Source organism: Cricetulus griseus, chromosome 4, assembly GCF_003668045.3.
Source record: "Cricetulus griseus strain 17A/GY chromosome 4, alternate assembly CriGri-PICRH-1.0, whole genome shotgun sequence".
Lineage (NCBI taxonomy): Eukaryota > Metazoa > Chordata > Mammalia > Rodentia > Cricetidae > Cricetulus > Cricetulus griseus.
The window spans coordinates 215100739-215124754 of record NC_048597.1 but is presented as its reverse complement, the minus strand read 5'-3'; the positions used below and the strand labels follow the sequence as shown (position 1 = coordinate 215124754).

General features: G+C 48.0%; 2 protein-coding genes across 9 annotated transcripts in view; both read left to right on the top strand.

The window, feature by feature from the left end:
* Positions 1 to 18665, top strand: part of Dock3 (dedicator of cytokinesis 3) — a 309043-nt gene extending 290378 nt beyond the window's left edge. For 6 of the 8 annotated variants that reach the window (XM_027414437.2, XM_027414435.2, XM_027414434.2 and 3 more), the window contains 8 exons: positions 1011 to 1132; positions 2302 to 2440; positions 2959 to 3106; positions 9823 to 9941; positions 10953 to 11040; positions 14262 to 14384; positions 14889 to 14971; positions 15798 to 18665. In XM_027414437.2, coding sequence (XP_027270238.1) covers positions 1011 to 1132; positions 2302 to 2440; positions 2959 to 3106; positions 9823 to 9941; positions 10953 to 11040; positions 14262 to 14384; positions 14889 to 14971; positions 15798 to 16307 — 1332 coding nt within the window. In that variant the 3' untranslated portion in view covers positions 16308 to 18665. Of the gene's footprint in view, positions 1 to 1010; positions 1133 to 2301; positions 2441 to 2958; positions 3107 to 9822; positions 9942 to 10952; positions 11041 to 11970; positions 12368 to 14261; positions 14385 to 14888; positions 14972 to 15797 lie in introns of those variants that run through there. The other 2 variants (XM_027414433.2, XR_003485121.2) reach the window with 2 other exon arrangements.
* Positions 18666 to 19802: 1137 nt separating this feature from the next.
* On the top strand, positions 19803 to 23005 carry Manf (mesencephalic astrocyte derived neurotrophic factor). The gene is made up of 4 exons (XM_027414443.2): positions 19803 to 19956; positions 20598 to 20725; positions 21498 to 21639; positions 22572 to 23005. Exons 1-4 carry the CDS (start codon positions 19872 to 19874, stop codon positions 22754 to 22756), a joined length of 540 nt encoding a protein of 179 aa, XP_027270244.1. The 5' UTR covers positions 19803 to 19871; the 3' UTR covers positions 22757 to 23005.
* Positions 23006 to 24016: the final 1011 nt, after the last annotated feature.

Genomic DNA, 24016 nt, shown 5'->3' with positions numbered 1-24016 from the left:
AGTGCTTGTCCATACACATCAAGGTCCCTATTGTGCACTTTGCAGAAACATTCTAGCACTATGCCTGCTCTAGAAGAAGAGACTGGAAAATGAGCCACTTTAAGTCTAGCTCAGAAACATACCTAGTAGATAAGAGCTTTTGTCCATAATATATTATGAAGAACTTGAGAAAACCTGGATAAAGTTATGCTTTAAAATTTCCTCATTTTAAATGAGGCAGTGGTGACATACACCTTTAATCCCAGCACTCAGGAGGCAGAAGCATGTGGATCTCTGAGTTCAAGGCCAGCCTGATCTACATAGTACATTCTCTTACAGCCAGGGATATTACACAGAGAAACCTTGTCTAGAAAAAACAAAAAGAAACAACAACAACAACAACAACAAAAATTTCCTCATTGTCACAGAGACAGAGACCAATATGCTTTCTGTCACCCAGTAGGAAATTAGAAGTTTCTGCCAAGGAGTCTACATACTTAGTAAGAATTTAATTATGCTAAAATAGAACTGTGCTGTTTTCAGTTACTTACATCAGGACTTTGTTTCCTATTTCCCTATAGACAGTGTCACAGGCAACTTAACTCAGGTCACTAAGAGCTGAGCCATTTAGCAATCCAATGAAACCCAGCACCAGTTCTTATGTTAAGAGTTTGCATTGAGTGACAGCTGATAAGTTCTTTCTCTCCTCCTCCCCAGTCATTGACTGTGAAGTGAGGATGCCTATTAACACTCTCCTGTGAACTCAGATGCACTGCAACCTATTCCAGATGTGTGTGTCTGTGGAATTTTACCTGGGGCTCCATAGCATCTGGTCTAGGCTCCAGTACACTTGCAGGCATGTTTAGAAAGATGTAATTGTCCAGAAGAAACCAGCGGTATATCCTATGGTTCTGTTTTTGTTTGTTTGTTTGTTTGTTTGTTTGTTTTACATTTTTACCAACTGTCAACTCATCTCTCCTACCCCGTATCTTTTGGTTGCAATCTATGAACAAGCATTCATTTCTCAACAGGAGTTTCCAGGTTTGGATAAGCTAAGTCCTGCATGTTCAGGCACCAGCACTCCACGGGGAAATGTTTTGGCATCCCATAGCCCCATGAGCCCTGAAAACATCAAGATGACCCACAGGCACAGGTATGGCATTAGGGCTGGGGGAGGGTCTGGGGGTTCAGCATCAGAGGAAAAGAGCTGCAGAGGGTCTTGTGTGCACTTATGCCCCCTTTTACCCCCTAGCTCCCAGCTTTGCCTCAAACAGCCCCTGCACTAGTTAACAGTGGCATCTGACCTGCATCTAATTAGTCACCATCCTACATAACAGAAACATACATATGGTATCCTGGGTGCACAGAGGAGGGGACATTGGGATAAGTCTTGAAGAACAGATAGAAGTTTGCTAGGCAGTAAAGAGTTCATGTTAGAAGAGTGATGGGACAAGATCCAGGCAAAACATGTGAGCAGAGGGAAGAGACAGAGGTGCAGGGTTCCTTAGCATGGAAGGGAGCAGGGACAGCTGGGTATGGGCCTTGTCATATGTGCCTTTGAACATGACCCTAAAGAGAATGAAGATCTTTTATTATATGGTGGTCTGGGCATTCAAGTAGTGACTGCTTAAAACTCAAGAGGTCTGACCTGAGCAGGCTTCAATGAGAATACTCAAAGCCTTTAGGACAGGAAAGCCAGGTTTAGGAAAGGGAGTCAGTACAAGGAGTCTGGGACTTCGATTATTTTCCAGCATGATCAGCAACCCCAGAAGAGTGGCTACTCAGCAAATAAGAACAGGAACAAATGAACAAAGGGCCTCCTGATATTGATCGAGGAAAGTTGTTAGGAAACTTGTAGCCACAGATATGGGCAGAAACCCACAGAGAGTTTATAACCATCTCTTTGATAGTGTCTTCACACCAATAAGACTCCTCTGATCTCAGAGCAGATCTCATAATAGTGTGTGCTGGCTTAGGCACTGTTCAGACTGACATTCCATAGAAAGGATATACGTTTGTTGATCTGATTTATCATCTCCTCTTGTTACACTGCTAGTGCCTTCATACCGAATGGCTATAATCCATTTAACTCTAAGGAGAGATTGTGCTAGCATAAGCCTTCCCAGGCCAGTGGCAGAGTGGGGCTCAGGATTCAATCCTTTAGGCCTCAGACAGATGCGAACATTAGCTATGGAACCCTCCATACCTGTGCTGGCTAAGGTTGGATATCAGTGTTTCACAAATCTCTCCATTGCTCATACTGCCTAGCATGCTTTCTTAGCGATTGCCTGATTCTTCCCTATTTCCTAATCTTATTCACAGTCCCATGAACTTAATGGGCACAGGCCGCCATTCGTCCTCCTCTCTGTCCTCACATGCGTCTAGTGAAGCAGGGAACATGGTGATGATGGGTGACAGCTCTATGGGTGAAGCTCCTGAAGACCTCTACCACCACATGCAGGTACCGAGCAGTGCAAGACGGAGCAGGGTGTCATGGCTGAGGACTCACCTTTCTGGAGTCTGGTCTGATGGCTGGAAACTATCAAGTTCTGTAGTTCCTGGATGCAGAATATACCTTTCCATAGCTAGCAAGGCAGCCTTCTTTCTACATAACACCCCAAGTCTTAGTTCCCATGCCTTATTTTACAAGAGGCAATCTAGCTTCAGACCTAGCTGCTATTACAGATTACATGGCAGACATCTGACAAATTAGCCTCCTGCTTGGCAGTCCTGATAGCTAAGTCCTGCATTCTTCTCCATGTGCAGCTCGATAGAGCCAACACAACTGTCTTGCTCCATGTGGGTGGTATAGGTAGTCCTTAGTGCTTGCCGTTAGTCCAGCTTCCGGCAGGGTCCAGAAAACAGCATCAGTCACTTGGCCTGGGTACTTCAGGACATGAACGCATAAGCCAGATCTCTCTGTGCCAGCTTTACAGTACTGATCATTCAGAATGCTGATTCTTTCTTTTTCCTTTGCAGCTTGCATATCACAACCCCAGGTACCAGGGCTCAGTCACCAACGTCTCTGTTCTATCTTCATCTCAGGCAAGCCCTTCCTCCTCCAGCCTGAGTTCCACTCATTCAGCACCATCCCAGATGATTACCTCTGCCCCTTCTAGCACCCGAGGTAAGGATGACAGGATGTTGCTTGCTGAAGGAGAATGGGAAGTTCCATAAAACCCACAATTCTTCCTTTCATCTGTTCCTGTATCTTTGGGAGTGGCCTTGTTGTCACCAAGGGACACTGAATCCCTTTTATAGATTGAAAAAAGAATTTAAAAGTAGATGTAGAAGAAAAATCAAAGGCAGTTTTATTGGAGTTAGAGAAAATAACAGGGCAAGCAAGCTGGAGTTCTCACCAGCTGCCTGAAGGAGAGTGATGGAAAGGGGAAAGAGAAAGTTACCCTTTCCAAGTTAGAAGTAAAAAAAGCAGATAGGTTCAGCACTGTGAATCTACAAGAAGCTGCAGTGAAGAGTGGGAATCCCTGGGGTAGGGCTGCTGGGAGAGGGTGTGCCCACAGTGTCAGAGAAGTGTGTTTATGATTGAGTAGCTGTCCAGAAAAGGGGGATGGGAAGAGAAGAGAGAAAGAAATCTTTAATAGAATGCAAAGTAACAAAGATGCATTAGAAAACAAGTTGAGGACAAGAGAGAACTCCGTGTCCAGAGCCTTTGTGGTTGGGATGGGAGGATGGTTTTTTGTTTTGGATTTTGTTTTGAGATAGATTCTCACTTTGCAACCCTGGTTAACCTGGAACTCAATGTGTAGACCAGGTTGGCTCAAATCACAGAGATCCACCTACCTTCTGCCTCCCAAAAGCTGGAATTAAAGGTGTGCCACCATGCTTGGCCTGCTTGTGTAGTTTTTGTTGATGGAGTATAAAATTGCCTTCCTAAGGGAGTGGCATAGGTCTTGAGTGTAAGCAGTGTTCTACCTTTTGGGTCCACTAAGGAGGAGATATATGAGTTTGGCTTAGCCTTGTGGTTTGATAAAAGTTGTTCTGAGTATCCTAGAATTTAGGGCATACCAAAGATAGAAGTAAGAACTACCTGCATTTTCCGTTGTCAGTTTTACCTTCTAGATTTCTTAGCTTTTGGCCAATAATGGATAAACAACAGAATATATTGCTGTCAATTTGTCTTGGCTTTGTTTTTTTGAAGCCAGTTTGGAGCCCTTGTCACTGATTTAGCTCTAACCTTAGTTGGAGCCAGTTTGTGGGTCTTCATCACTTACTGAAGGGCCAGTAGTGTTTATTGTAATCTGTTCATGGAAAGTCAGCATGTGGGAATGCTGTAAGCATCATGGAGATGTCCCATGGAGGGTGTAAAGGCTGTCTCCTTTTAGTAGAGTAATTTCAGATCTACCAGGGTGTCTGTCTGAGAAGACTCTGACATTCATATGCCTTAAATGATGCCTGCTGAGGGACTGCTCATGCACTCTCTTCCTGCCTAGCAACCAGTCATTGTGTTAGAGAAGACTTGTATTTTCAGCACCCATACTTGAGGTTTTGGGTTACCTCTCTCCAGCTGACTTTAAATCCTGCTCTGGCAGTATTTGTTGCTGTGCTGCTACTTGGTAGCCAGTAATGCATCTCTACCTCAGTAAAAGGATGTGACCCAGGAGAAAATGCAGTTCTTTCCCACTGAAATGTTTGCCATGCACAGTGGTCTGAGCCTGTCAGCTAGTCACTGACTGTTGACTTCAGGCTTCTGAAGGACAGGATCTTCGTGTTCTGATTGTTTTGTTTACAAAGAAAAACAGCACAAGCTTATAGCATTAAGGAAGGACTCTCTCCTAAGTATACAAACCTGTGATCCCCACAGTAGGTAAGATGGAAAGATACCCATGTAGTGTGGCCTGGTGGGAAGATGTAATGGAAAGCTAGGGAAAACATTGGCAAAGTGGGGGGAAGTGAGTGAGTTACAGCAGAGCAGTCACAGACTGCCCATAGGTCCAGTGAGGAAGTGGATGCTGAATATGGGTGCAGTCTTTACAGTCAGCAGCTCAGCTGCCCAGTCTACTACCCATCCTGCTTTCCTAACATGAACTGTGGGCCCCACTTGACGGAGCACAGTCTCTGAAGGCTGCAAACAGAGGCAGGGCTGTGTATTATGAAAGGGGCCTACTAAAAGATGACTTTGGAAATAGAAATAGCTTTGAATGTCTAGACATTGGTATTTCCAGTGTCTTGTGTAAGTGCCCTGATTAGAGCTGCAGATACAGATTCCATAATACCGTCTAGGCATTGTTGTATTCCTTAACCTGAAGTCTCTGAGATATGCTCAACCATATATAAGACTTTATCTGGCTATTCTTTTTTTTTTTCTGATTTTGTTTGTTTGTTTTTGTTTCTCTGGGTAGTCCTGGCTGTCCTGGAACTCACTCTTTAGACATAGCTGGCCTTGAACTCACAGAGATTCGCCTGCCTACGCTTCCCAAGTGCTGGGATTAAAGATGTGCTCTACCACCTCCCAGCCTTATCTGGTTATTCTTGCAGATGTTTATAATCATTGATAAACGGAAGGCACCAAATGATGGATATTTTAACTTACTCTGATACTGTTTTGTTTTTTAAAATTGTAAGTGTGTGTGTGTGAGGGAGACAGACAGAGAAGAGAGAGAGAGGGAGAGAGAGAGAGAGGGAGGGGGGAGAGGAGAGAGAGAGAGAGAGAGAGAGAGAGAGAGAGAGAGAGAGAGATTGAGATTCCCTGGGACTGGAGTTACAGGCTGTTATGAACTGCCTGATGGGGGCGCTAGGAACCAAAATCAGGTTTTCTGAAGATCAGCAGACCCTCTTAACCACTGAGCCATCTCTCCAGCCCGGATACTGCTTGACATTGCTCTGTGCTGTAGCTGCTATTAGAGACATTTCAGGCTAGCTGTTACCTCCTGTATTGGTTACTTTTCTCATTGCTGTGACTAAGTACCTGACAAGCAACTTGAGGAAGGGTTTATTTTGACTCTCAGTATGAAGGTATTGCAGCAGGAGGCTAAGGCAGCTGGTACAATCACTGGCTTCTTCCTGTTTTTCTTTTTATTCAGCTTAGGTCTCTGGCCCATGGGGTGGGACTTCCTGCCTCATAGTTTTCTATACCCAGAAGCCTGTCTCGTAGGTAATCCTAAATCCAATAACAATAAGATTAAGCATTACACCATCATTTGTCCCTCTAACCAACTTGTAACGAATTTGGTCCCTCATAAGATTTATCGAGTGCTCAGTGGAGAGTCGGCATGGCTCTTGCCTAACAAGCACATCAGAGTGAAACAGGAAAATCTTCTCTTTATTTCTTCCTAATGTCTTTGTTATCTGTTGCTGCATAATATAAAGTGTTCTCAAAGCTTAGATACACTAACACAGTTTTTCTTAGAATTCTGAATTAACAGGATGTTTCATGGGGAGTGGAACATACAGTTGAGGAAGGAAGTCATTGATGATCACCATTTTTAGAGACAAACTCCCACAATGGCTGACCTCCAGACTATTACACAGAGGGAAGTTGAGAAAAGTCTCTTCCCTCTCCGAGGCATTAAGTGTATAAATAAACAAAATGCTTAAATAGAACTTGACCCAAAGTAGGGAACTAACAGCAGGGCAGACGCAATAAGAAAGAAAGGAAACCACTTTCAACTGTGGTATTCATATGGACTATGGTATTCATATAGACTGTGGTATTCATATAGACTGTGGTATTCATATAGACTGTGGTATTCATATAGTCTATGGTATTCATATAGACTGTGGTATTCATATAGACTGTGGTATTCATATAGACTGTGGTATTCATATAGACTGTGGTATTCATATAGACTGTGGTATTCATATAGACTGTGGTATTCATATAGACTGTGGTATTCATATAGACTGTGTACCAGCCAATTGGAGAGAGTTGCACGTCCAGATTATCTGCCAGGTGCAGTGTTGGACCTGTAGGGGAAGACAGACTGCATGGCGCCAGTGAGATGGTTCAGTGAGTAAAAGCACTTGTCACACGGGCCTGCATTACCTGAGTTCAAGCCCCAGTACCCACAGTGGAAGAAAAGAATTGACTCCCAGAAGTTATTCTCTGACCTCCACTCACACACTGGAGCCTGTGTATGTTATCACTCACACACAATGTAAAAATAAATAGTTTTAAAGACTGTGCAACATCATAGGGCAAGACTGATGATTTCAAGTAAACGTAGAAATGTAATAATAGATGCAGTGTTGACAAATAAGGCAGTCAAGGGTCTGTTCATTCATTAGTGTCCCTTGTTACCAATGAGAGAAAAGCTTCCTTGAATAAGGTCTGGGATGGAATCCCCTCCTCACTCCTAAATCATGAGACCATTGTCCTTCTTTGATACCCTATGCTATGGTTCCTGTAGCTGGAAATCTGTGAGACCAGTGGCCTGCAAAGGACAGTCTAAATCCTTGCAAGTCCGTGGCTCCCCCTGCTGGTCAAAAGGCTGATCAGACCTGGGAAATAGATTTGTAATCCAGTGGCACTAGGACCCAACTTCCCTATTGGAATTTTTTGTTTGTTTGTTTGTTTGTTTTGTTTTAAATTTTTTTATTTATTATGTATACAACATTCTGCTTCCATGTATATCTGCACACCAGAAGATGGCACCAGATCTCATAGTGGATAGTTGTGAGCCACCATGTGGTTGCTGGGAATTGAACTCAGGACCTCTGGAAGAGCAGTCAGTGCTCTTAACCTCTGAGCCATCTCTCCAGCCCCCCAACTTCCCTATTGAAGTCAACTGAAGTAGCTCAAAAGCTCCATGAACCGACAAGCCCTCGTGATGTTTAAATGTATCAATGAAAGTTAGCATCACCCTGTCCCACCAAGGGATTGATTGGCTGCCTAAAGCATAAGAAAGCGCAGTGGCTGAATTGAAGAAAACTAATGCACAGTACTCCTTTGTTACAATACACAAGGGGCCACCACACTTGAACCTAAATCCTCCCCAGAGCCCCTAGGCCTTCGGGGTGATTTGTCTCCCTCCCAGCTCCAGCATGGATCGAGGCAGCACGTATGGATGCACAGCTGGTCTCAAGAGCCATGCTTCCTGAGGTGAAAGAGCATAGCTGAGGGAAGCAATCTCAACCCTATGCCTAGTGTGAAATAGATAACTAAATAGACACACTTTCTTAATGAGCTCACGTCAAGGTATTTCTTTTTGTCATGGACATAGATAGCCATGTCTAGAGGTTTCCCACAGGGCTTAGGGACATTCACATTCTCTCAACTGAGAAGCCAGAGACAAATCAGTGGGATTTGGAGCTTCTTTAAAACTTTCTTTTCTTTACATACCATCTTCTTGAGATTGCCTAAAAGCACAAATTTTAAAAGAGAACATAAATACCAGTAAAACCACAAAACAAAAAATTCATAATTTAAAATAGCCATAATCTGTGCAGTCTCTTATTAACGAAGGATGTTATAAAAGATAAAGTCCTAAAGCCAGCCCAGAGGTTCTCTCAGAACAGCTACAGAAAAAGTTACAAAATAACTGTGGAAAAGCTACATTGTTGGTATCTATGCAGACTTTTAGGACTAAAAGGAACACCTTTTAGAACACCTTGAGAAATGACTTCTCAAGGACTCCTGCAGTAAGCTGACTGAAAATCTGGTTTTGCTTTGATTTGCTGGAGTTTTTTGTTTGTATGTTTTCAGTGCCAGCACCACAGGCCCAGAGGAAAGCCCCAGAAAGAGTGGGTTTCAGGGACTTAGAGGCTCTCTAGGAGCCGCAGGCTCGCCTCTCAGCTGCAGCCCATAGGCTAGTCTCCACTGTCCAGCTTCTCAGAGCTGAGTCAGCAAGAAGCATGGAGGTCCAGATGACTTTGCCATGGAGTCAGTTATCTGATACACAATAGTGTGTATTTGCAGAACTGTTCATATTACCTTCCCACAGGAAAGCCAGCACACTGTCTTACTATTTTTATAGAAAGTTTTCTTAAGGACCACAGATGGGAAACCCTTCAGTGCTTTAATAGCCCCTCAGCCAGCAGTCGCTGCAGTGGCTTCATGGAAAAGCAACATGAAAAGTGACAAAAGGAAAATAATATGAAATAAGTCAACTCAAGAGCCTGTGTCTATTTGGATGGTGGTGATACACACCTTTAATCCCAGCATTCAGAACAGGCAGATCTCTGAGTTCATAACCAGTCTGGTCTACTGAGCAAGTTCCAGGACAGCCAGACACAAACACACACACACACAAGGCCTGGTCCTAAGTCCCTTGCCTTCTGGTCCATTCCATGGCCCTGAACTCAAGGGCCAGCAAGTATCACCTGTATACAGGGCCCTGGGCTTCCAACAAGCCTAGCTTTAGACCTGCAGCATATCTGACAGGTAGGCAGAATCAAATCAGTGGGAACCTCCTGTCTGGAAGGGATGTTTGGAGAAGGTAAGTGTGTGTAGAGCCAGTCTGTCAAGTCAGAACTGTGTGGTTGTTATTCCAGTGTCTCTTGTCTTTGTGTGATGGTTCCATCACAAGCTGGCCTTGGCCCATACCCAGGTCCTCTGAAAGAGCCCAGTAATCAGGCCATACCTCTGCCCTGAGCACACAAGGTTCAGAACCCCCAAGGGCCCCACCCCAGGCCTCAACTCTCCATACCCTTTGCCCCTGGGTATGGTGGTAGCCTTTGTCAGTGGGTATACCTCAGCCAAGATACCAGACACAGTCCGCACCATGGAGTCACTAGATCTGCTTCATTCCTCTTGTGTTTTGCTGAGTTCACCCTAACTGTAAAGGACACCTACCCTGGTCCCCAGTCCTAAGGATGCTTGGCCACTGAGCCCTCCATCTGTGGTTTGTCATCTATCTGTTCGTGATTGTTCTCACTTGGTTACAGGCTCTCCCTCTCTGCCAGATAAGTACCGACATGCCCGGGAAATGATGTTGCTGTTGCCCACACATCGAGACCGCCCAAGCAGTGCCATGTATCCGGCAGCCATCCTAGAGAATGGACAGGTAGCAGACCTATCCTTGACTAACTGTCCTCTGCTACAAGTGTGTTAGCTTGGGCTCCCTCATTGCATTTGCCAACCCTCTGCATGCACAGTCTTGCATGCCTCCCCCATTCTGTTATAAGACAGCTGTTGGACTCCTAGTTGGGGAGGACAGTGAATCTGAGGACCAGAAATCCAGTCAGAGTGCAGGATGAGTAAACTGGCTACAGTGTTGGAACTATTCCTGCTTGGGGAGCTTCCTAAACCTCTGGCCAGCTTTCTGAACTGCTCATTCCCTATTTCTCTGACATAAAACGTTGGTTTTTATAACATCCCAAGGAGGCTGTAGTAAACATCAGTAGGAGGATGTCTGTGTCTTTCTAGGGTTGCCCTCCACACACACCCTGCTTAGTCCAGCAAGTAACACCACATGACCCTGTGCAGTTTGCCCCTCCCTTTCTATCCAAGCCCATAAAAATTACTTCCAGGTAACTATCCTAGGCCCAAAGTGCCAGGAGTTTCCCAGTGGCGCCCCTCTGCCAGGCAGAGAGCAGATCTGATGGGAACTGCTCAGAAGACCAATGGGACCTGCCAGACTCCAGGTTTGGGTGCTGCGTTTGTCTCCCCTCAGTGCCAACCTGGATCTGGGTGGGGCCCTCCAAGAATTAAGACCTATCAGTGCTCATGCAGCAGACAGGGTCTTTAAATCCTTTCTGTCAGTGGTCTCGCTGGCAACTGGAAAGATGTGACAGTTAAATAATGGAAAGTGCTTATGTCTTGCACAAGACAACCTGAGTGATGTCTCAAATATCCATGGAAGAGCTCCGGTCCAAATACACCTGGACTGTTGTAATAGCCGTCCCAGGACTGTGAAGCTTTCAGCACATCTCAAGCATGAGCCATCTTACTGCTTTGATATCCTCATCTGAGCTTAGGCCGTCCTGGCTCCTGTAGTCCATAACTCTGTAGTCCATACACCTCTCAGATGTAGCTGGCTGCTTTTACAACTCTGATATTTTTCTCCTTCCCTCAGCCACCAAACTTCCAGCGAGCCCTGTTCCAGCAAGTAGTTGGAGCCTGTAAACCCTGCAGTGATCCCAATCTGTCTATGGCTGAAAAAGGTATTTTCCTCTCTCTAGGAGCTCTCTCATGTTTGTCCCATCTTGAGTGTCTGACTCTTGTTCCTGAGTTAACAGCTGTCCAGGCCTGAGCCACAACCCAATGCCCAAGTCTGTCTACCTAGAAATAGTGCTGACCAATTCCTCAGGTCACCATTTAGACCACATGTGGCCTGGATCCTGTTTGTCTGTATCTCCCTCTCTCCAGGACTCACCCTCAGAGAGGCCCAGCTGCCATCTGCCTTAAGTAATTCATTATAACTCAGGCTGCTGTGGGCATCTACTCTCCTAGGTTCTTCCTAACAACTAGAATTTAGTATGCCTGATAGTCTCTCTGGGGCTTCAGAAACTTCTCCTTGAGCTCAGAATGGACTGGCACCAATGAAAGCCCCAAAGGAATAGAAAATATATTATAGTGAATTTCCCAAAGTAAGTTTCCACAGGGAAAGCTCTGGGTGCTTCAGTGACGTCCAGTCGTTGTTTAGCCACTCTGGCCAGCGACTACTGGGTCCATCTGTACTACACCAGCCATTGAGAAACTCTCCCTAGAACTTCAGCTGTATAGATGGTGCCTTGTTACCCTGTGTAACCAAGCTGATGTAAGAACCAGCAGCCACCCTCTGTAACCTTGACTGAAGCCCCAGACACCTAAGTTAATTTTAGCACAGCAGTACCTAAAATGGGGACCATGTTGAGAGTGACTGTCAGCCAGAACCTGGTCCCATAGTTCTCTCCTCTCCTCCATCTGCTGTGCTAAGTGTATATTCACTTCCCACCAATATAGTCTATTGTCCCTTAGTCCATCAGACCATGTCCCTTCAAAGCTTCCTTGTGTTGTCATTGCACCTGCTTACCAAGTGCTGTCTGCTGTCCCCACTGTCGTTGTTACCCCTCTTGATTGTTGTAGAAGCCAAACTCTGTGTCCTTTTTAAGGAGTCCAGACACTGGGTCCAAAACCTTGGTTCCTAGTGGCCATTAGCACCAGGGGCTCAGCCAAGAAGGGCCTACTGAAGATGCCTTCCTAACCTCCCGGCTGCACATCCTTGGATTCCTGCACCTATGACCCCAAAACAATGGGCCTTTTTGGCCTGGAAGGCCAGAATCCACAGTGGGTTTTCTTCACCTAAGATGCAGAGCAATCTCAAAACTAGCCAAGGGTTACACAGCTCAGAGATGAACCGGGATGCTACATCAGCTGGACACAGAAGAGCCTCAGGCCTCAAGCTACACTGCAGCAAGGAGCCGGACATGCCCTCCCTAGGTGTCTGAGGGAAGGACAGGTGTCTCAGAACAAAAGCTGAGCCCAGAGTTACCATATCCAAACCACAAGGTCAGCACTTAGTGGCAACAAATTAGACAACTTCCCATTGGTAGTACACAAGCCAGAATAACTCCTGGGTCCCCCTAGAAACATACCTCTCACCTATAGGTTCTTTTCTTTGCCAGTCATTCCCAGACAAAACAAGCCTGCCCTCAGGTCAGGGGACTATGCACTGGGGACCTCAGGCCAATGCTTTAGAGCTTTTAATGCTGACAGATGACAGTACACAAGGAGTTATTGCTCTTCTCCTAGAATAAATCATTCTCTTGGCCACTCCACATGGCAAAGGTCCACTGGCCTCTCTGCAGATTTGTGGTTTCTGGTTGACATGTATTGACTCACCCAGACACCATCTTAAGTATACCAGTACAGATTTCCTAGCATTTTTCCTCTAAAGCATCCCTGACCTCAAGTTCCTTTGGACCCTTGGGGTAAACTTTTTGCAGCCCCTTTGGCTCTCTCAGGAGTTAAGGACATGTCTGAGGTCTTGGGTTGTCAGGTCCTTTTGGAGAGGCTTCTCAGGATCATCTGCAAGCTGCTGCTTCTGAGACCTGTGGTTTCCATTGTGAATGTCATCTTTGTTTCCGGGAGGAGCGCTTGGGTGCTTAGATCCAAGAGGCCCCTGCTGCATCTTGGAGAACCTGGGAGAGGAAACACCTATTCTTTAACAGCTCAGTGGCACTCATCAGATTCAGATGCCCCTTCTTCCTGCTGTTAGCCACCTGTATATCAGGAGATTAAGCAGTCCTTATCATTGATGTTTTACCTGTGCTGTCCTAAAAGCCCGTACTGGTCCCTGAGCAAAGAGAAGAAAAATGATGTCATCCATGGAATGCCTTGGGCCCAATGCTTTGGACCATCTCCTACTCCGAGGCCAGATTCCAGCTCTTTGCAACAGGCTCCCAGCTCTTATCAGGCCTTGGATACCTTGAGTTCCCTTTAGCTACCACTGCCTTAAAACAGAGCTCTTCCAAAACGCTCCATCAGAAGAAAGGCATGTTTCTTCTTGATAGCATTTGTTCTCTGAAAAGAACTGATTAGATAAACATGCTTCACATGTCCTTTTCTGCACCTGCAGAGTAGCCAAACCCCAAATTGCAAAATCTAGCCACTGTTCTTCTCTTCCCTTTTACAAAGAACTTTCACCCTAGCTGTGGCCAAAGAGCTAGTATTGAGGCACCTGACTGCTTTGTCTGGGGCCTGCTCTATTCTGCATGGTCTTTATTGCCTCCCCCTTCCTCAAGAAGCAGTATGTTCCCAAGTCTAGGCTGAAAACCCTGGGCTTTGTAACTTTACTGCAGTGGGCACCTTAAATACCTCTCCTTGCTAGGAAAATGTCTTGCTCTTAAACCCAGCCAATAGGCATAAGAACAGGAATGGGTCAGTGTTCCAAGTATCACCACAGACCCTTTATGGAACTAGTGGAGCTGTCTCTCAAAGGACACTGTCTCTGCCTCTGTCTCCCATCCTGCTCCCTGCTTTTCACAGAGGGCATGCGTAGTGCAAGAGCCTTGGCCTAATTCTTGACTTGTGAAGACTCTGTTCTTGATCTCTTTGGCCTACTCTCTTCTCTCTTGTGATCTTGTGGGTTTCTTCTGATAGATCCCAGAGTCTTCAGGTGTTTACTCCTTATTGCACTTTCTCAGTCTGCCTTGCCCTGAACACTCTTGAGAAGTCAGCTTACTCTTGTCATCTTAGGCAACTTGAATCACTGGCCAGTCATCTCTATGGGCCACAGTGCCTTGCTTGGCTAATATTTTCAGCTGTAGGGCCTGACATGCCCCTTGTATGACGGCTACACAGAGCACTCCTAGAGAAGGAAGCCTCAGGCTGTAGGGCAGCTTCTCCAAGTGGGAAGCTCAAGAAGTAACCTCCGTTCACTCCATCTCTTTCCACCCTTCAGCGGTGCCAGCAGCCCCCAGCAGCTGGAGCCTGGATAGCGGAGCCCAAGAGGCCCAGCCCTTCCTGTCTGCCCTCATGGGGCACATCCTGGCCCCCCCAGTGCCTCCCCGAAGCCTGCTGCATGGTAAGCGGGTCCCCCGAATAGTTTCTGGTCTCAAACTCTGACCAGGGGCTAGATCAGCAGCTGTCTAGGCCGTCCCAGCCAAGGAAAAAGCATCCACTCTGCAGGAAGGAGCCTGCTGAACATTGGGGTCAATAAGGTTTTGAGTCCTGCAAACTAGCTAGGTAAAGCCATCCCAGCCAGGGAGGCTGAAGACAACAAAATCAACTGTGCCAGATACACCACTCACCAGTCTGCCTGCCATCATCCTGCCCACGGACTAGAACTTCTGCCTGAAGCCTGTTTCGTGGGCTCTGAAGCACTCAACCTTCCTGGCCTCCTGTGTAAAACGGGATTATTTTACCCCAGCAACCTGTATTTTACAGACTGTCAGTATAAAGAAAGGCCTTCAATGCTGAGGTGTTCTTGGGGGACTTTTCCACACCTGTCCAGTGCCCCCAAGTTGATGCTGCTGTGCAGCTCGTGCAAGGGTCCCCAACTGAGGCTGTGGTTCTGTTCTCTTTACAGGCCATTACTCCCTACACTTTGACGCCTTCCACCACCCTCTGGGTGATGCCCCCCCAGCCCTCCCTGCCCGGACCCTGCGCAAGGTAATGTACTGAAGCAACTGTCCCACCGTCTCATCTGCTGTAGAGTCACCCTTGGGGCCTACAAGAGGAACCTGCCTCCCCTGCTCCTCTGTCCTGAGAGCCTAAGCTGGCAGAAGCTGGGGGTGGCCAGAGCCACACTAGAGCAGCAGGTGACCCATGCATCCTGCAACGAATCTGATGAGGACAGGGAGATCAGAGGGTCTTGTGGACAACACATGACAGCAAGAGTATGTGCGTAGGAGCACTGAGAAACTTGGGGGCTCTCTGCCAGTATCACAGGCTCTCAACACACTGTAGTGCAATAGCTAATTAAATGTCCCTGTGGTGGGTTATAGTTTTTAAAACTAGTGTCAACTGGAAATGAAAAACATCAGGCACTAAAGGTTTATGAAAAATTCAAGAAGTAAAATCTGAATCCTGTTAGCTTAGTTTTTCTGCAAATGGGAAAAGACCAAGTCTGTGACAGATTTTAGCAACAGAATAACATTCATCTGATCTGTGGCCCACCAGGGTTCCTTCTATCTGATAACCCAGAGCCCTCCTGTCAGGAACTCAGACCATACCTAACCTGGGACTTGGCCTCAGGTGCATCAGTGCCCAGCAGCCAAGGCAAGAGCATTTATTGGCCCTCAGAAATAATAGTGATTCTGGGCTCCACTAGCTTGCTTTGGGGGGCAGACACTTAGGGGGAGTCATTGCTGAAGAAAGACATGAAGCTGCTAAAACTTTAAAGTTCGTTGATAAGCAGACTCTTGGTCTCCACATGGCAGGCCAGTCCACCTGTCTAGAGGGGAATTCTAACTTACCCACCCTTTCCTTCGCACAGTCTCCTCTCCACCCCATCCCAGCCTCCCCTACAAGCCCCCAATCGGGCCTGGATGGCAGCAACTCTACGCTGTCTGGCAGTGCCAGCAGCGGTGTGTCCTCCTTGAGTGAGAGTAACTTTGGGCACTCCTCAGAGGCCCCACCTCGAACAGACACCATGGACTCCATGCCGAGCCAGGCCTGGAATGGCGATGAAGACCTTGAGCCACCCTACCTCCCTGTCCACTACAGCCTCTCTGAGTCTGCTGTCCTTGACTCCATCAAGTCCCAGCCATGCAGAAGCCACTCAGCCCCAGGGTGTGTCATCCCTCAGGACCCCATGGACCCACCTGCGTTGCCACCCAAGCCCTACCACCCCCGCCTGCCAGCCCTAGAGCACGATGAGGGTATGCTACTGCGGGAGGAGGCTGAGAGGCCAAGGGGCCTGCACCGAAAGGCCTCACTGCCTCCTGGGAGCGCCAAGGAGGAGCAGGCCCGCATGGCCTGGGAGCACGGCCGAGGGGAACAGTGAGGAGCAGAGAGGCAGCTGCACCACCACCTTCCATAAGCAGCTTGCCCAGGCACTCGGGGTCTGAAATGCAAGTCCCTCCCAGGGAGCTAGAGGCTTGGCACTCAGGAGAAAACCACCAGAGTCTCTGTTCTACTGCCGTGAACTCATGTATTGCCATGTCCAGAGGCCACAGCAGCATGAAGGCTTGTGGCTTCTCTTTTATTTCATTTTTTGTTCCCATTTTTCTGGGTTTTCCTTTATGCAGTAGTTGCTTTCTTCCTCCTGCAGTTCCAGACCACATGGAGCTATATGGAGATATTGCACAGACAGAATTGCTTTGCAGCAATGCAGAGTCCAGGAGTAGGAGCCCAGGCCTCCTTCCAGGGTAGCGATGGCGAAGAATGGAAATTGCACTAGGGACCTCTTCCTTTGCTGTATGGACAGAAAAAAAAAATCATGGTTGCATTCAGGGATTGCAAGGACCACATGGACTACATGTCACAGGTGGACAAAGGGGCCATAAGCTGTTTTGCACAAATGCTTGCCCGCCAGCCCACTCTTCCATCTAGGAGTGTGCAACTGAGGGGCTGGTCAGGCACATGACTGGCCTAACTGCATGCCCAGGGCACACTGCCAGGCTTCCATGGGCCAGCCTTGTCTCTTATCCCACTTTGGACGTTATCCTTCACTTTTATTTTGGACTTTTTGCTCCTTTCCACTCAAAACACCTCATGATCTTCAGAAGCCTCCCTGGCTCGAATGGACTTGCAAGGGTTGTCTCTCACGCCCTGGGGCTTGAATTAAATGAAGCCAGAAGGGCTATCACTCCTGCAGGGAGTTAGACTCCTTCCCTTGTGTTAGAAAGAGCTGGTGTTAAGAGTGAGGCTGGAGTGTGGCAGGAACCAGAAAGCGCTTAGCTTTCACAGGTGGTCCCAAACACCTGCCACTTAGCGCCTGAATCAGGGATTTTCAGCACTACCTCTGAGCCTTGGGGTTGGCTGCCCAGCCTGGCTTCCAGGCCCTGAGGACGTGTGGTCAGGTTCAGGAAGCTCATGGGTTTAAAACATAAAAAAATAAAATAAAAAATGATGGGAGGAAACTAATTTTGGAAGCAGAAAGCCACACAGGTAAAACTGTTATCTTCCAAGTAGCCAAGATCTGAGCCCTCCACTCCAAACCCATAGGGACCGCCACTCAGGGTTCAGGGCCAGCAGGCAGAAGGGCAGTTTTTCAGACCTCCCCAGTCTGTTAGGCAGGGCACAGTGGTGACTTTATAGGAAATTCTTTCTTGTCAGGGCACTGATTTTTCTCTTGGTATTATGGTGGGGGTATGGTAATATTTTACCAGGGTGCTTCTAAGTTACTTTTAAAAAAATAACTTGTCTTGAGACAGTTGTTTTTTTTTTGTTGTTGTTGTTTTGTTTTTTCATTTGCTTACACTCACATCAGTGATGGCCATGAGACTGCCTTCTCCTTGGTGAGCAGGTATGTTATTCCCCTACACCCCTTAACTTGTTGGCCTTCTGGCCTCCTGTGGCCAAGTCCTGGGCCTAGCTGCTCATCCTTTCTGCACAGTTCTTTCCCAAACAGAGAAGTCCACGGTCAGGGTGTTTTTTTCTTATAAACAAGTTCAATAGAACTGCCAGCAAATAACCTAAGGGAAAAGATAAAAGGCCCATTTTCCTCCAGAATATGTTGGGGTCCAGGGTCAATATGTGTAGGGCTTTCTGATACCCTCGGGATCATTCAAGCAGAATAGAGACTGCTGAGGATGTAGGCCAATCCAGGGAGCCCTGGCTCCAAGGGTGTGCACACCTGCTCCTAAGCCTAGGTTCATTAGTAAGCTTGTCTCCGGACCGTCAGGGTTCACAGGTGTGAGGGTCAAAGTCTAGCTTTGAATGTGATTCGTTGGTAAGGCAGCTTTAGTTTCCAGGCACATCTGAGCCTCAGTCCATGAAGGCAGCCAATTATCACATGCTGACATTTACCTTCTCCACTTGGTGGCACAGGAAGTCGGGAGGGCAATGTAGGGTTAAGTTCCTTGGCCTGGCTTTATGCAAGATGAAATATATTTGTGTTGTCCCTCCCCATTTCCCCTAACTGGATGAAATGGCCCTATTCTGAGTACTTTCTTTTGAGAAACCAGCCAGTGAGAGGGAAATGGGAGGCCAGAGATCAGAATCCTTTGAGAAGATTGTGAAATACTGATTTTCATTCTTTCAAGCATATTTGTAAATATCTATTTGAATGCTGTGTATTTGTACAGGAATTTGAGCAAAAAATGTATAGAGTGTGATGTCTAATTGGTAATAAGCCCTATAAATGTGTTTTTAACCTCTGGCATTCTGTGCTTATTTAAAACAAGAAAACTTCTAACCATTTCCTTTGTGTATTCATGTCTAAAGAAAAACTGATTTAAAAATGATCTTACCTGTACCAGAAGAGTTAAAAAAAACAATTGTGCCGGTGTCCCAAGAGGTATTTTACTGTATATATTGTGGTAGCATGTTATAAATCCAACAAGTAATGTGAATTTTAGATGTAAATATCTGCCAATTGACTCCTCCCCTCCCTTGACTGCTGTGATGTGAATTAAAGATGAATACCTGATATTGATCCACTGATTTCACTGAATGGGAGCATAAATGCCCCTCTCAAATCCTTGTCGCCGGGCTCCACGCCCTTTTAGCTCCAGCTACTTTTCTGTACTTAGCCGGCCGCTCTCCGTATTCTGCCTTCGAGGGCGAGCGGCCAAGCCCTTGCACAACAGTTAGCCTCAGGGCAGTCCAGGCGGTACCATCTCCAGTGGCCATCTGCGTGTCTCCAAGAGTGGGACACTCTTGGAGAGTGTCCTCCCAAGATGCCCTGGCCTCCACTGGAGGCTGTCCCAGCCCTTGCTTGCCGCCCAGCCGCAGGCAGAGCCCTCAAAGGTCCAGGACAGCCGCCGACTTTGACAGGCCTGGAGCCTTGCGTCTGGGCGGTTCTGCATTCCGACCCAGGATAAGGAGGGTGTGGGCGGCCGGCGAATGAACGTGGACGCTCTCAAAGATTGGCTCGCCAATCCACGTGCTGACTCAAAACAAGGAACCGCTTCTGACCCTTGCTTGCGCCGCTTATCCTGCCGGGTGTCTGCTGGCGCCAGAAACCCTGCGCTACGAGTCCGGGGCCCGGGAGGGGACTGGGTGTGGAGCCAAGAAGGGGTGGCTATTCGCGACGAGTCCACAGGTTCCGAGGGCGCCCGGCCAGAGCCGGAGCAGCTGCCCCTAAACAATATGGCGGCCCGGGCAGCTTCCGCCCAGCCGTTTCCTATGGACCGCCCAGGCTCAATCAGCAACCGACAGCTGTCTGGGATCCAGACGCCACCAGCCAATGACGAAGGGTAGCGTGGAGCCGCCGGCCTGGGCTCCGGGGCACGTGGACCAATGAGAATGCGGCATATGGGCGGGCGCGGGGGCTGCCCACCAATGGGAAGCTCCGGCTTGTGTTCCCGCCCCCCCAGGCGGTGCACCGCGCCGGGTGCGGTTCATTCGCGGCGCGGCGGCGGCGGCGGCGGCGGCGGCGGCAGCGGTGGTGGAGGCTGGGGAGATGTGGGCTACGCGCGGGCTGGCGGTAGCGCTGGCCCTGAGCGTGCTGCCTGACAGCCGGGCGCTGCGGCCAGGCGACTGTGAAGGTGCGGGGGAGAGGGGAAGGTCGGGAGGGGGCGGCCTGGCGGCGCTGAACCCAACGGAACCGGGAGGACGGGGGCGGGGGCAGGGGCCCATCCTAACGGGGACCGCAGGAGGCAGAGCCTTGCAATTATTACCCGGGCCTAGAAATATTGATCCGTTTGAGGGAAAGCGTGGCATCAATCGCGTTGAAAACTTGGCCGAAAGCCCACAACGCGGGAGTTTTTGTCCTTTCCCCATCACTGTTTAGAGGTTCCGGGAAGGGACCCCGTGGGCCTCAACGGTCTCTTGGGGTTGCCAAGCTGCACTTAGAGGTTCGGTGTTGTATTTGGAATAAGGAGCGTTTGATCGTTCACTTCAGCCTCCAGTCTGTCCCTTATGAGGTCACAGTGAGTTCCCTCTCAAGGACACGTGTCCACTCTCGGCTTAAACTTGAAAAGAGCAAGGAGGATTTTGCGGGGGTCACTGGGGTAATGTTCATTCGGGTACTGGGTCCCCAGCAACCTAAGCGTTCTGGGCACCTGTGAGTGAGTACCCAGTGATGGGGAACGTTTTAATGATCATCATCCCTTCCACCAAAACGGCTGACAGAGTTTCTTCTGGGGAAATGGGAATTAGTAATTTGCTTACCACCTCTCTTTTCCAGTGTGTATTTCTTACCTGGGAAGGTTTTACCAGGACCTCAAAGACAGAGATGTCACATTTTCACCAGCCACTATTGAAGAAGAACTTGTAAAGTTCTGCCGTGAAGCAAGAGGCAAAGAGAATCGCTTGGTGAGTAGCTGGTGACCCACCCAGGCTGTCCCTGGCTCGTGTGTACTGTCCACTTCATGATGGGACCTGTCTGTAAACTAATGTGAGACTGAAGAACTTTTAGCCTGTATTTATTTATTACGTGTCTACCGTGAGCTGAGTACGCCAGAAGAGAAAAGTGACAGACAAATGCAAAGCAGTGAATGGTGTGTCCATGAAAATACTCTAGGATAGTTTGGGGGTGGGGAGGGGCTATTAGAGAAAGTAGTCAGAGGTGCCTCTGAGGGAGGGGGTGGATCAGTGAAGCCGAGTGAGTGTCCAAAGACCGGAAAGAGTGTGCTGTGTTTGGGATCAGAAGTAGTTAGGTGCCCCGAGGTGGCCAAGTCAAGGCAAGGGCCTTAGGAAAGCATTGACCTTTGTAGCTTTAATTTCTCTGGCAGTCTCTCACTGGAACTCTGATGGTTCTTAAACTCGTCTGGGAACTCTGGGACTGAGCATACATCAAGAGCCCTGAGTTTAGGTCTGGGCAAGGACTAAAAACTTAAAGGCCTTGGCAGAGAGCAGTTTTCAAGATGACCTAACAGCCATTGTCTGGAGCTGGGGTGGTTAGGAAAATGTACTGCTCTTGCAGAGGACCAGAGTTTAGTTTCCAGCACCCACAACACTCTGTAACTCCAGCTCTGGGGAATCCGATGCCTTCTTCCGGCCTCCTCAGCAGCTTCACACATGTACACCTAGTCATGCACACAAATTCTTTTTTAAGGCTTTTGTTTGGTGTTGGTTTTTGCTACAGTGCTACTACATTGGGGCCACAGATGATGCAGCCACCAAGATCATCAATGAGGTATCCAAGCCCCTGGCCCACCATATCCCCGTGGAGAAGATCTGTGAGAAGCTGAAGAAGAAAGACAGCCAGATCTGTGAGCTAAAATACGGTGAGTGTGACCAGGACTGTGGGCCTCCTGTGATAGCTGCGTGCCCTTCTGGGCTTGCTTCCCAGCCAGAAGAGTCATCACCATTGTTGATAGCATGATGGGTGATACTCTGTGCAGGGTTCTACAGCAAAGTTGGGAGGTCAGAAGTTGAAAGGGTGACTTTTTAACAAACTTTGAAAACTGGAGGACTAGCCAAGAGGCCAGCTCATAGCAGGACAGTACAGACAGAGAATACAGAGGTATAATACATAAGGTGGACAAGCTGGACAGGGCCTTTAGGGTTTGGTGAGGAATTTGGCTTTCAGTCGGAGTGAGGTTGGGAGCATCAGAAGCTTTTGAGCAGAGAAGTGATGTAATGAGACTAACAAACCTGTACTTCTGATGGCCCTCAGCCCTTTAGCATAACAGTGGTAGGCATCACAGCATCACCGTCAAAGAGCCCATCTCATTACACATGACCCCAGTCTTGAAGAGCCAGCCTCTCCCATAAAGTTTAAACAAAGCCAGTGTTAAGTATAACTCACATGTCCAAGAGCCTTGTGTTTGTGGTTCGTGCTTGTGGTGATTTGGTACCCTGCTTGGTTCTGCTGTAGGTCTGTCTGGGTCATGTGGGTTATGGAGTAAGCTTTGATGAGGAGATGGGGGAACTGTCTGTCATTCTGTGCTGATATGTAGAAGGTCTTGGAGAACTGGAGCCATGTTTCTCCTCTGAACCATGTGGTGCTCTGAACTGCACACTGCATGTCCTGAGGCAGATACTGACAGCCTGAGGTGGCCCTGCTGGTGAAGAACGCCAGTTCCCTCTTGCACAGTATGCATGTGTCTCCCCTGCTGCAAGTCAGGCTGGTCTTCCTCAGGAATGGTTTGGCATGCAGCAGTTAGGGGCTGCAGCCTCTCCTACCCAGCTATTCACTACCCTGCTCTCCCTGCAGACAAACAGATCGACCTGAGCACAGTGGACCTGAAGAAGCTCCGGGTGAAAGAGCTGAAGAAGATCCTGGACGACTGGGGAGAGATGTGCAAAGGCTGCGCGGAAAAGTCTGACTACATCCGGAAGATAAATGAACTGATGCCTAAATACGCCCCCAAAGCAGCCAGCGCACGGACTGATTTGTAGTCTGCCCCATCCCTGCTGCTCCTGAGGGAAGAACAGTTCACCTGTCTCTTCCCCAGACAACCATTTTGTAATTTATTTTTTAAGCAGGCTTCTGACAATGAGGTGTGAAGCCTGGAGCTTTCCTAATGATGCTGGCTCTGTGGTGCCCCCTCCCCCCAAGGGAGGAATTTACTTCCTTCTTTTGCTGGTTTACTCTAGGACTTCAAAGTTTGTCTGGGATTTTTTTATTAAAGGGGAAAAAAAAATTCTGTCTTTGGAGAGTTTAACTGAAACAGAATTCTGCTTTATAATCTACTGCTTTATCTTGCCAGTCTGCAAAGGTCCCTTGGCCGGCTAGTGCCAGAAACCTCCCATAACAGGATTTAGGGGCTTCAGAGTATTGTACACTCTTCACCAGCGGTGTGAAGAGTTAGGCTTGACACCGCCTTCAAACCCCCATCCCATCCAATCCAATCCAGTAGGAGGAGCTGAAGGTGGGCCTATTGCTGGGCTTAGGGACATTTGTATTGTGGCTCAGCAGATGGAGAACAAGCAGTGAGTACGTTGGCATTTCTTCACCTGGTACTTAGTTATCCGTCCACTGGGGGTTCCAGTCTAGGTCTAGTGTGAATAAGGCCCCTTGCTTACTTGGATTTTTGTAAGTTTGGCAGGAATCGGTTTACACTGAAGTGGTGAGAGGACTGGCAGCCTCAGAGGGCCTGAGAGCTATGTGCAGTATGGTTTTCAGTTGCTGTGTGACTGGTATTTAGCAATGTGAACACTTTGCTCCTGCTGCCCCCAAACATCCTGTGAAAGGAGTGACTGCTAAGAAGTTGTGTTTTCCAAAGAGCTGGTCTTAGCTCATTGGTGTGGTTCCTTACATCCTGCCATGGAGCCCACTGCTGTTTGTTCCAAGTTCTTTTCTCCTGCACCTGTCTCCTGTTGGGTGTGCCCTTCGACATCCTACAGATACTTCAATGGACCCAGCAACCACCTGTGGAGAACGTAAGCCCCTAGCGGCCTTGGGTCCCCTTGCCTGTACTTCACCTCCTGGATGTAGTCAACACTAGCCAGCAAGATGTCAGCATGGCAAGAAATGATAGCTTCTGGCATTATCTGCTCTTTCTGCAGACCTACCTTCCCAGCCTCCTGGCTGCCCAGAAACCTACAGCAGAAAGTTGGACCCAGGGGCACCAAGATGCCTGTAGTTGCAAATGGCAGTTTTTTTAGTTTCTGTACCCGGATCCAGGGAGGTCTCACCTGCATCTATAAACCTTGTTT

Bases quoted from the DNA above. Each gene is read 5' to 3' on its own strand.
- Manf (XM_027414443.2), top strand. From the start codon at position 19,872: ATGTGGGCTACGCGCGGGCTGGCGGTAGCGCTGGCCCTGAGCGTGCTG. The intron at 20,726-21,497 runs GTGAGTAGCTGG...TTTTTGCTACAG, and splicing joins GAGGCAAAGAGAATCGCTTG to TGCTACTACATTGGGGCCAC. The intron at 21,640-22,571 runs GTGAGTGTGACC...CTCTCCCTGCAG, and splicing joins GATCTGTGAGCTAAAATACG to ACAAACAGATCGACCTGAGC.